General features: G+C 45.8%; 1 protein-coding gene across 4 annotated transcripts in view; it reads left to right on the top strand.

Annotated features, from left to right (window-relative positions):
* rarga (retinoic acid receptor gamma a) overlaps window positions 1-12917 on the top strand; it is a 44523-nt gene that overhangs the window by 14920 nt on the left and 16686 nt on the right. Inside the window, exon 1 of one of the 4 annotated variants that reach the window (XM_023425149.2) lies at window positions 9253-9723. The exons of the other annotated variants lie outside the window; for them this stretch is intronic. Coding sequence (XP_023280917.1) covers window positions 9579-9723 — 145 coding nt within the window. The 5' untranslated portion in view covers window positions 9253-9578. Of the gene's footprint in view, window positions 1-9252; window positions 9724-12917 lie in introns of those variants that run through there. 4 annotated transcript variants of the gene reach the window in all.

The raw sequence follows: 12917 nt of genomic DNA, 5'->3' as shown, positions 1-12917 counted from the left end.
CCCATTCCCTCACCCCTACACCCCCCCCTCTTTTTTTGCTGCTGCTGCCCACCTAATCCTCAAGGTATTTTCACAGAGCCAAAGAGAGAGAGAGAGAGAGATAGAGAGAGAGAGCGAGCACCTGGGGGTAATGTCCTAGTGTGGTGGAATCCAAGAACACACCCTGCTAGGAAAACACACAGATACACACATGCAAACACACCACCAGAGACACTCTTCCCACTCTTTCTCTCTCCCACACACACACACACACACACACACACACACACACACACACACACACACACACACACACACAGAGCACTTCTTTCATCGAAAAACTAGAAACATACCCCTGACGCAGAGTGAAATCCCACCGCACTGACAGATGGATTCTTTTTGGTTTTTACACTGGCATGAGTTAAAACAAAAACAAGTATCAAAGCACAAACATACGCAGGCAACCACATGCACTGGGCCTTCATACATGACTGCTTGTACTGACACATCCACGCTGGCAGTAGTATCGTTCACGAGGGTTAAAGACTGCAGTTATTTGGTCTAAGCTCTGTTTTAGAGCTTAAACAAGGCCAGGGTCAGAGATTAAGTCAGGATTATTGTGACAATTAACTTCAACTCAGCATTATGTGTAGAGACTGACTTTTTTTTATTTTACTTGCACCTCTATATTAGCTGATTCTACTTTTACAAATCAATGTCAGTATTGGATGTACTGTGTATACTGTAATATTAGAATCAACATGATTATGTTTTTGCTTCTAGCAGACTCAATGAGCTCATCAGCCAATTAATATGTTCATTATCGATGAATTGTCTTTTTCAATTAACTGTTTAGTCTATACGTCAGAAAATAGTATAAATGGTCGTCATAAAAGTTGACATCTTCACATGATTTCTTTGTTTGACCGAAACCAAAAGATGTTTAATATAAAAACAGAGAACCAGTGAATGTTCAGCATTTTCTTCTTGACATAAATGATCAACCAGTTGATAGTCGAATCGACTAATCAATTAATGGACTAATTGACTAATTATTTCAGCGCTACACGTCTGAAACTCTTAACCTTAAATTGCCCTGTGTCTGTGCTGACGCTCCTGCAAAAATACATTTCAGTGTCATTTTAAGTTTCAGCCTTGATGGAAAACTCTCAGCTGTTGATATCGCCTTTTAAAACATCCTATTGGTGTATCCCTTGACAAGGAATGTTACAAGTCATTTTACTGACAGCCGTCTCATTCCCCACTCTCTTAAATGTTTGCGGGGAAGACAAAAGGCCTTGGTTTGGACATTCCCCAGGCCCTGTTTTTCTTCTCCTTCTACTTCTCTTCTCTTTTTCTCCAGGAGTTGGCTTAACAGGCCTGCTCATTGTTGTCAGGGCTGTCTGTAGGCCAGACTGAGAAAATACCTTCCACATAGAGGGAGGCGCACTGTGGATATTCCTGTGTGTGTTTGTGTGTTTGTGTGTGTGCAGTAAATAGCTCTGCATTCTTGCTCAGCTTCAGTGCACTGGCTTTAATTGTTGTTAGAAAGGTAGCCCGGGTGACACCTACCTTTGTTGGGTGTGCGCGCTGTGCCGACAGGTTGGAGCACCTCCCATGGCGGCGCTTTATTTTTGCACCAGAGTGTCTTTGGAAATACCTGTTTTACACAGAGGTGGGAAGAGACAGGAGAGGGGAGGGATGGGGTAGGCGGACTGTGTTTGCACATGTAGAGATAGTAGGCTTTTCTTCATTCTTAATGCATAGGAAGGAAGTGGACCCAGAACACCTCAGCGCTTCACTTCAACCTTCAAGTCATGTGTGAATGAGGTTCACTGACCATGTGGGTGTGCTGCAAGACTCTCATCTTCAGCACCCATATGTTTACGAAGGCGCAACGGCGTTTGTTCATCCATGAGAGGGTCTGATGGCTCTGTGTGCAGTGTGTAGAGGAGGCCGTTATCAGTTGATCCCTGTCATTATGGGAGTCCTTCAAACAAACAGTTGGAAGCCCATTAAGGCCACTTACTATGTGATAACATCGCCACTGAGCCCTGAAACACCTCTCTAAGCTTTCACCAATCAGGGCCGGAGCCCTGGCCCCAAAGCCAACCACAGGGATGTTTTGAAAAGCTGGTAGGTTATTTCCTTCAGCCTACATGGCTTGGTCCAAAATCTGAAGTCCTTTGCTACACTTGGACTTTCCATTCAGACTTTAATTTCTAGCTTTATGTTGAGTGATGTTAACAGAAAGCTTGTGAGAGGCTCAGCTGTGAGCTGCATCACAGCGGGATGAAATTAAGAACATTGTATTAATAGAATGGAATGAATAGCGTGTTGAAACTTGTGTAAAAGCTGCCTGAGTCTGCTCGGTGGTGCCTCTGCTGGAGACAAGGTGAACAGTTGTTTATGTGAAGTGTGTATTGGGCATGGATTTATATGCCGCACACACACACACACACGGACACACACACACGCACGCACGCACGCACGCACGCACGCACGCATGCGCACACACACACACGCATAAACATTAGCATACCGGCTGCTAAGCAATATATACATGCATCCGTGTGTGCGCACTCAAAACCACATTTACACACACACACACACACGCGTGCGCACACACACAAACACACACACACAAACCATTAAGTCAGAGAGGCTGTGAAAAGGACCGAAATGTTCCAGCAGAAAAAAAAAATATCCTCATGCAGAGTGACATAATTAAAAACACTCATTGCATTCTTAAACGCACACACACACATACACACATAAGGAGGTCATGTTGGCTTAGGGAGCTCAGGGAGTTGCGTAAAGGAGCCATTTTGTTGGGAAATGTGGTATGAGAGGGAATGTAAAAGCGAACCTTTAAATGGAGGAGAGGGACAGCAGGGAAGGATGTCGACTAGCAGAGTGAAGCCTTCTCCACTGGAGGCGAGGCAGAGCACAAACAGCACATTGTACCTCTTTATTTATTTTCATAAAGGTTGAAGTGCTGGGTTTCAGCCCATCCTGGATGGAGGTTGGTAGGTATGTGGTTGACGGTGTAGGTTTGGATTTGACTGGGGGCACATGTGCGTGCTTTTGTGGGTATGCTGTATATTTGAATGAAGGGAGGGGGACGAAAGAGAAAGAGAGCTATGTATGGATATGAAAATGATGAGCTCAGCCCCGCTACCCCTCACTTCCCTGCAGGCACAAGGCTCCCTATAGACACAAATCTGCATCTCATTTTTTTTCTTCTCTTCCTACGTGCTCTTTACAAACTGTGATGTCACACCTGACCATATGAGACGTGTGCGAGTTACGTGGTTGCATGATGATCATCGTGCTGTTTTGGTGGACCTCTGACACAGGTACTGCATTAGACATTGTGCTATAAAGTAGTAATTTTTCTTCTTCACCGGCTCTTCCTGCCTTCCTTTCACATGGACTGAGAGCCAATGAGAAGTCCCGACTCATAACTGATGCTGAGAGCGCAGGTGCAGGTAGGGAGAGACCGACTGAGCCAGTGATGAAGAGAAACAAAAATGGCTAACGCAGTACCAGTGGTTGTTATGTGTGTGACCCTTCCGTTGCAGGCAACTCCTAACTTGTAACTGGGTCAATGCAGTTTAAGCTTGAAGTTGCACAACAAGAGTAAAAAACAATGAAATGGTTATCAAGTTCAGCATTTCCTATAACACAGAAAAAGAGGAACTCCTGTTTACAAAAAAAAAAAAAGGGTGTGACCAAATCATGTGCTGATGCAAGCAACTGAGAAAGTTGGTAGCACGAGTGCTGCCAGTGGGACAGTTAGTCTGGAGCCCTGCCTCAGTCACTTCTGAAACTGAAATGCCCTCTGAGACACCTGAGCGTTCACTTCACCATTTGTTTTTGAGAGCAAAGCTGATCCATCTCCGACCTCTGTCAATCTCTGTGGCATTTACTGATCTCTGTTAGATTTATTTGAGGAGCAGAAGAAATGGGCTGAGCCGGGGGTGAAATGACGATTTCAAAGAATTTCAGAAAACCTTCAGGAATGACACACACATTTGAGATTGATGGAAACCTACTAAAATTGTAGGCAACATGTTTAATATAAACATCTTCCCCTACTGTGTTTCTTTCTTTGCAAGAATAACATTAGTCATATTTTCAGAGATCTTATCAAAACCCTGCAAGAAATGATTGCCCGATGGTTTCTGACAAAAGATAAAAGAAAGCCTCTGATCAATTCAGTTTAGAGATATGAAAGCCAGTTCTTCGTCAAATCACAAAGCACCCGGTTATTACACCAAATCAGTGTGAGCAGTGTTTCGTTTTGACTCTGGCATTCACCGTTATGAGTGGTGCAATTTCATCAGAAAAAAGCACCGTTATACAGCCATCTGCTCGCTGGCATCTCTGCTCCTGTGACCATGATCTACATAGCAAATTAGCAATGCTAGGACTGGACCATTTGTGTGTACTTGTGTGTGTGATGACAGCATGTGTAGCGCTGTTTGGCTGCGTCCTTGATCTATCAGTGAGACAGGAGCCTCCTCTGCTTTAATAAACAGCTCTGCATCGTCTGACATCCCCGCTTTCATCTCCCTAGGCGACCACTGGCCTCAAGATGACAGGCGCTCCACTCCTTTTTGGAAATCGATTCCCTCACATTGCTTTTTTTATTTTGCAACCAGCGCTGGCCATGATTCAATAGATGAGGGTGGGAAATGGACAGAAAGGCCTGCCTTGTTTGTTTTTCCAGACAATTTAAGCACCCACTGAAGGAGTTTTGTGAGCGATAGTGAGCAGAATATCTGCTCCTCTGATGATATCCGCCTAAACCCTGTTGGCTTATGCACTTTTGGGTTCCCTTTCTCTCTTCTCTCTTCTCTCTCCTCTCTCTCTCTTTCTCCTCAGCCTTCACCTTGGATTTCCTCTCGTTATCCGTCTCTGCAAGTTGGAGCCAATTTGCCGTTAAGTGCTGGAAACGCTGAGTGTATTTGTGCGTGTGCGTGCTTGCGTGGGCCTGCCTGTGTGGAAAGCCAGCAAAGGGTGGTGGTAAGGGAGAGGCCAGTGAGTGTAATACAACTCAGACATGATGACAGATGAAGATAAAGAGGCTACTATTAAAAATGGGAGGCGTCTGTTTTCAGATGGGCCTTTGTGGGCACGTGCAAGACCTTGAGCGCGCAATGGCGAGAAAAGGAGGGATGGGCCCTCAGAAGGCGTGGGAGGGCACACAGGCACAGGATGGGCCTATGAGAACAAGACAGGGGCTTCATATTTTTGGACGAACAACTAAAAGATCTGTCTTTTTGTTTTTCCCCCGGCACAAAACACGGGTAGCAAAATGTCATGACAGTGCCGTCAGAGTGAGAGAAAAAGACAGAGAGTGAAAGAGACTTTGCTGAAAGATGGCCAAGACTGATAGTGCTCTGAAGAGTAGCTCTGTTAGGCCTTTTGGTGGGACCAGCATGTGAACAGAAGCGAACATGGCCGCTGCTGAGAAACAGACTCTCTCATAAGTCATACCTCACTTTCCCCACGTCCCTCCTCAGTAACACATCAGGTATCTTCCAGAGATGGATAGTGAGAGAGTGAGGTAGATGAATGGATAAGATTACATGTCTTGTCAGAGCTGAACATGTGTAAAACCTGCGGCTGGTGGAGCAGTTGATGGATGTGATGAGAAAGAACGCTAGGATTGTGCTCCGTTGTCCCTGATGGACAAAACAACACGACATCCCTTCAATAAGATGTTTGTCCTTCGTTAACTTTCATTTTAAAAACAGCCTGTAGAGGATTTGTGTGTGTGTGTGTGTGCGTGCGTGCGTGTGTGTGTGCGTGTGCGTGTGTGTGTGTGTGTGGTTGTGTGTGCATGTGTGTGTGGTTGTGTGTGGTTGTGTGTGTGTGTGCATGTGTGTGTGAGGTTGTGTGTTGTTGTGTGTGTGTGAGGTTGTGTGTGGTTGTGTGTGTGTGCGTGTGTGTGGTTGTGTGTGTTTGTGAGGTTGTGTGTGTGTTTGTGAAGTTGTGTGTGGTTGTGTGTGTTTGTGTGTGTTAGGTTGTGTGTGTGAGGTTGCGTGTGCGTGTGTGTGTATCTGTGTGTGCGTGTGTGTGTGTGTGTGTGTGTGTGTGTGTGTGTGTGTGTGTGTGTGTGTGTGTGTGTTAGTGTGTGTGTGTGTTCTGAGTAACCTGAATCTGGCTGTAGTGGGAGGGACTGTGGACTGGTGTTCAGTGTCTCTATCATCACCGGCAATCTGTTTCAGCATGTCCACACACTGCACACATGCTCACATCAGCAATGGAAAAGCTCGACATTCCTTTCAAAATCACCACGCTGTGTTTAGTGCATAGGCATTTAAAAAACGAGCTGCCTTTATTGCCTTACACATCACTGTGTTGTTGACTGCTTGCCTGGAACCTGAATGACTGTATACAGAGGAAGTGGCAACAATGTGGAGTATACGTCTTATCTGTAATTGGCATCAGAGTGTCAGACAGTAGTAAAGCCTCATTTTCCTAGGCTCCAGCCCACGTGGAGCTATAAGCAGACTGGGCCCAGCTGACTGAGCTGACTTCTGTATAGATAAAGAGATGAAAACATCGTAGGTAGAAAATCCTAGCGCAGTGGAAAATTTAAAACGTTTTTTCAATATGTGTTAAAATCAGCACAGTTAAACATGATTGAAAGCAGCAGTCACACAGAATGACCAGTGAGCTGGCAGCCACTGAAAATGAAACATTTCCAAAACCAGAAACAAAAGCAGAGAACTTTGTCAACTAAAGCAAATCATGCAGTCGGGAAAAAATGGCCATAGGGAACTTGATGAAATGGGGAGAGTATTTGCAGAAACAGGGGGGGGGGGGATTAAGGAGAGACTGGTGAGCCAGAGAGTGAGGGAGAGAAGGAGGGAGGGCAGGATAAGTTTGGGGGGAAAGTTAGTGGCCCAGTGGGGGTTTCTTCTAGAGTTCAACCTCTCTGGCCGGGGAAGGAAGGGGAGGAGGGAGGGGAGGCAGGGACCGGCCTGGGTCAGCAGCAGTATGGAGTATGTGTAGATTAGATGTCTAAACTCACTCCGCAAACCCTCTGAAGCGCTGGAAGACTTGCAGCTCGCAACGCTGTGTGCCAATAAGTGGAGAACCTGGGGTTAGTGGTCTGAATTATAGTCTCAAAAACGGGAAAAAGAAATGTCAAAACCAGAAGAGAGTCAGATATGGGACATAAATCTCCAAAAACAAAAGGGTTTCAACTGTGAGCACATGATATTATAAATCGATTGTGTTGCAGCCCGGCGGCCCAGAGAGCAGCCCTGGCACACAACACTGATGTTACATAGAACATTTAAACACCAGGGGATTAGCCAGTTTTTAGTTTCCAGGATGCTGTATGAAACTAGCAGAGAGAGAAAAAAAGACAGGAAGGAGACGATAGACAAGTGTGAGAAGAATGCTTGTGGATCATAAAAATGTGACTCGGGGCAGTGATGATTTAATCTGAAATGCATCCAGATCAGGACATTTTTTTTGATTATTGTATAAATGGGTGGAGAGGTAGAAAAGGAAAATTGAGTCATTTTTAACAACATACCGTTAGCAGGAGCATCTTTGATAGATAACAGTTGGTTATCTAGGCTCACTTATCTATTCTTGCTGTTATAAAACTTCCTCTTTATGACCTGACAGCTGTATGAAGAAACACATAAAAACTACTGATGTTGTTTACTGTTTGATGCGACAAAAGAGCTGTGAAATGTTTGCGTGAGTGTGTGTGAGACCGTCAGCCCACATGTGTGCGAGTGTGCCAGCTTAAGAAAATAAACAAGAAATCTCAACTGGAGGAATAGCTTTAAGGTCAATAAACATCTTAATCTAAATCATTCAAAATAGCCCCTAAACGTGAAAGCATGGTTTCTTTCATGAGACAGGAAAAAGAGTGAAGTGTTAGACAGAGGAGGAGGGAGGGAGGGCACTGTGTGTTTATGGAGAGCGTAGCCAGCAGCACAGATTGACAGGAAATGGTGTCTTTTTTGCCTGCTGGGTTGTACCACTTGTACTGGTCTGACAGGGGGGAGATGAATGTGCGGGGCACACAGACTAAAGCCATTCTATTATCATATATCTCCCATTGTATCAGGCTGTTTGCTTTAGCTCAGCCAGAGTCTATCTGTCTGCTGAGCAACAGTTAGAACCAGTGACAGGCTGTTTCATTGACCGCAGACCGCCTATTGATTTCCTTTGATTTACCGTCACTGTGAGGGAGCTGCTGTGTTTTAAATTGAATTGTTTTTAGCAATACACAGAGCAGCCGCTGTTAAAGGAGACTAAATGTGGAAGCCAGAATTTTATAGTCTGAGTCTCAATGATACAGTCTCCTGATCATTCAGGTAGCTTCTTGATTCATTCAAATTTACGCTTGCACAACTTCATCAAATCTGCGTCCTTGCACTTCTACGTGCCTTTGCAAAGGTTGCTCAGAAATAAATCACAAACAAGGTCAAGTGAACCTGTGAGAAGTGTGTCCAACACATGGTGTGTTTGTATATAGGGGGTATTTGTCTGTGTAAATGCGCTGCGGGGATTGAGCAAGGCAACCCTCATCCATCACCGTTAAAGCACTTCCAGAGGGAGAGACAGAAAGAACTGCCCATCCTCTGTTCGCTCAAACAGACAGAGAGGAGGGAGGGATTTACCCTGGCATCTGGTTTCTGGGTTCAACCACAGCACAATGTTCTTTCTCTCTCTGTGTCTCTGGCTCTCTTTCTCACACACACATACACACCCGGCCAGTGGCTGGACTTTAATATGGTTATGATTAGAGACGGGGGCTCAGAGAAGGGAGGGGAGGGGGGGGCTCATATTTACTGCAGGGGAATTGGGGGAGGTGCGATGTAAAGACAGACAGAGACAGGGACCAGATCTGAATGGGAGGCAATGTGGTGGTGGTTGTGGGGGGGGGTTTGTTTGCGTTTGGGGCTGAAATATGAAACACAAAAGCAGCACGCACAAAAAAGCTAAAGAAGAATGGGAATAAAGTTTTGTCCTCTAACCAGATCAGTTCTTCCTCCAGTGCAGGGTCTGTTGGTCGGCCCCCTCTCCCTCCCCTCTCCCCCCTCCTCCTCCTGGGTTCCTCTCTCTATCCCTCCCTCTCTGGCATTCTCTCTCTCTCTCTCTCTCTCTCTCTCTCTCTCTCTCTCTCTCTCTCTCTCTCTCCACCCCCTCTCAGAGCGTCATGCTGAGGCAGTTGGTTTGCTCCGCCGTGTCTGGGGCTCAGCGAGAGCTGTGAGAGGCTGTTATTTAGGTCTGTTACAGCAGACAGGGAGCAGCTCACCCAAGGGCAGGGGGAGAGTAGAGAGTCAGTCACGCTCAGCTCAGCCAGGCAGGAACCAGATCTGCATTCCAGCTGAGAGGGAAAGAGGGAAACTCCAGCATCGGCAGGAAAGGAGAGCAGAGAGAGAGTGACAGCGAGAGATAAGTGAAGGGAGGGAAGGGAAGGCAGCAGATCCAGCTAGCTGTTGCTGCTGTTTGTTGTTGTCACTGCTTCAGCGGGTGACGTGAGCGGTGGAAGCAGGACAGGACGCAGGCAGGACTGAGGGCTTGTAGTGATTTTCTCAGGGCGGGGGGGTGCCATGTTCGACTGTATGGAGGCTCTGGGAATGGGCCCCCGTCAGCTCTATGATGTCACCAGTCGCGGTGCATGCATGCTTCGGAAGGCGAGCCCCTTCTTTGCGGGGTTGGACCCCTTTGCTTGGACGGGCAGTGCCAGTGTTCAATGTAAGTGGCATCCTGTTTGTATTTCGTGTATGACACAACCATGTCTCTCTCTGTCCCCCTCTCTCTGTCTCTCTCCCTCTCTCTCACATTACTGGCTTGTTTACCCCTCAGGGCTCAGCCAATGGGGCTGCTGTCAGGGGCTACAGAGCAACACAGGAAAAGACTGGGACAGACAGTCTCCTCTCCTCTCCCCTCATCTCCTCCTCTCCTCCTCTCCTCTCCTCTCCTCTCCTGTCCTGTCCTCTCTTCCCCCCCTCACATCCAGTTTGAGCTGCTCAGTCATCTGAAAGAAACTCTCTGCTATGATATGATATGTGTGTGTGTGTGTGTGTGTGTGTGTGTGTGTGTCCATGTTTGACTTGTGAGTTTGAGTCCATGGAGTCAAGTTTCAGCGACAATGCGAGCCACCTGAGGTTTGACCTTGCCAGGTGCTGTATACTAAAAACAAAAGTATCCACAGATAAAAGAAAGAGGAAAGGGTTGGGGGAACAACAGGAAGAGAAAACACTGATGCTTGGGATACACTCTGTGTTTTGTTTACCATCCGTTCATGGTGTGGGCTTGACACTAGAAGTTTGGGTTCTGGTGTATTTCTCATGAAACATTAATGACAAATGTAGCCTGTCCAATATTACAAATGTCAAATGTTTTGTGTAGAGCCCACTGCGGTGCTCATAGGTCCGAGGTTTGTTTGTGCTTCTGGATACTAGATGGATAATGATATTCCTTTCGAGCCAAACAGCAATGAATTAGTAAGCAGATGAATTATTTAATGGATAAATGGATGAATAAATTAGAAATGTGGAATGCATACAGAGTCTTAAGAATGCCATGGGATATTCTTGCCAGCTTTCTCTTCCCTCTCTTTCTCTGTCAGCGTCTCATTCGACAGGCCTGTCTCTGGACAGACAAAACTGGGGTCCATTTCCATACACTTCCAGGGGGCCGCTACTGCTGTGAGAGAGCGTGTGAGAGTGGAAAAGGAGTGGGGGGTGTGTATGCATGGTATGGTGGGAGAAGTGTGGAGGGAGTTGAGCCAGATATGACAGTGGAAAAACAATTAAGAATAAAAGATGGAGCAGTGGGATAAACAACTTAACTGTGTTCTTGCTTTTGGGAGCTTTTTGAATATGGTTCTGAATGATTTTGTTTTCTGTATTTTTCTGTTTGTTCATCCTCCTGCTTTTTGTTCCTTTTTACTGCCTCTCGAGGGGAGTCATCTATCTTCATTAATCGTGAAGACACCAGCATTTCAGTGGCTGTCATGCACACTGGCTGAGCTTTAATGAAGACAGATGCCCTGTCAGTGGAGGCCGAGGCCAGGGGGGACTCCAACCAGCCCAGCCTGCTCTGCTTAGCTAGGGGAGCCCTGATGATAACAAGATGAGATTTGTTTATTTAATCAATCAGGCCTCTATGGCCTCTCCTTTTAACCCATTCACACACATGCACACGTTTAAAAATTAGGCCTCCAGATACCAGAAGTACATTTTTCTTTTGGGTCTTTGTTCCTGAAAATCAAAGAGATAAAAAAAGTCCAGAGAAGCTGCCCCGAGGGTAGGAGAGCTGAATCTAGCAGAGCAGAGCAAAGTGGAGGCTGGTGTGGTGTACTGTTTCAACCCCTCTGTGCTCAGTAACCTTTGTAAACAAGGCTGCCCTATCCCCACACGAGAGGCCATAATGCCTCTCTTTACTGAAGCAGTTGCCCCTCATTGTCCTCATCAATGAGGCTGATGAATTGATGTTTGAGTCTGATATCTCATTAAGCCGGCCCAGCTGCACAACAGAGGGACCTGTCTGGCTCCTAATGCCACACTCACACAAGCATGCACGCTGCACACCAAAATAACCGCTGGGTTTGTGAAGAGAGTCACCTGGCCCTGGCATGATACTCAACAATGAATTACTGTGGTCAAACTGTGTTTTTTTTTCCTTTTTCTTCCTCTCGCAAAAAGAATTCAACAGTGGTGAAAAAAATATCAAATGTGGTTTATGAAAACGTGGATGCAAGAAGTCCGTCAGAATTTCTTTTTCTAATCTGTGGAGATGCAGTAAACAATGTTGTGCCCCTAAATCTCTCACAAAATGAGTATATGCTATTGTCTTGGCAGTAAATCTCCTGCAGTGATAAGTGTCACTGTTGTTGGCCGTTAGCCAGGGACATGGTCAGTTTTCCTGTTTTTTTGTTCACCAGCGGGAGACCTCAATGTCAGAGGTTAGTCAGAGGCTACGGCCTGGCCAATGTCAGATCTACACCATGTGTGGCGGTCTTGTCAGCTTGCTGAAAAGGAGACCCTTTGGACCAGCTTGGCTTGTGTAATGCTCTTAAGTGCCTTATGCCACCGAGCTGGTACTACATCTGAGCTGCTCTGGACGTAAGGATAATGGACACTGATTTAGTCATACGTCAATGAGAACTGAATTAGTCAACTGCCAGGGAAGCCATTTGAGAGAGCCTATGCAGACCAATCCCCTCTCTGTCAATGTTCATTTGCTTAGAAGAATGAGGCAATTACGTTTAGCAGTTCTCCAGGGTCAGAAGAAGGGGAAGTGCGTTTTTCTCACCAAAACACACTCGTAGCTCGATCTCTTTGGACACTGTCTGGATATTAATTGTGATAGTCGAAAGCGATACATACAAGAGACTGACAAGGCAGTAAAAGATCACTTGAGTAATCCATCACTATGTGTGCAGTCACACACAAGCACACACACACACACACACACACACACACACACACACATACACAGGCACACACGCCTCTTTGTTTTTCCTTAATGTGCTGTTCAAATGTGAATTGAGGAGCTAATTGAAATGGGGGTGTATCTCAGCAGCAATGGCAGAGAAATAAGAGCTTCCTGTAACCGCTGGCACATTCTGGCCCGATCATTTTCTCCCTGATAGAAGTCCGCAGTTATTTCATTATAATTACAAAAGATTCAATTAAAAGATTAGAATGCCTGAGGGGGCAGCACGGGGAATAGATAGCGGTATCTTGGTTAGTGGGGTGGTGTAAGAGAGAGAGAGAGATTGAAGAGAGAGAGAGAATGAAGGAGACTTATAATACCATGGTTGCGGTTCTAATGAGGACTTGTCAGTGCTTGTCAGTGCTGTTATATATACATAAACCTTGCTGATCCTTTCAAGATAATGTCAAATGAATGTGCTGAAGTTAAAAGGCTTAAGTAGTCAG

This window comes from Seriola lalandi, unplaced genomic scaffold (genome assembly GCF_002814215.2).
Source record: "Seriola lalandi dorsalis isolate HSWRI2012SDOR001 ecotype SW California unplaced genomic scaffold, Sedor1 jcf7180002054767, whole genome shotgun sequence".
NCBI lineage: Eukaryota > Metazoa > Chordata > Actinopteri > Carangiformes > Carangidae > Seriola > Seriola lalandi.
This window is presented reverse-complemented; position numbering and strand designations above follow the sequence as displayed.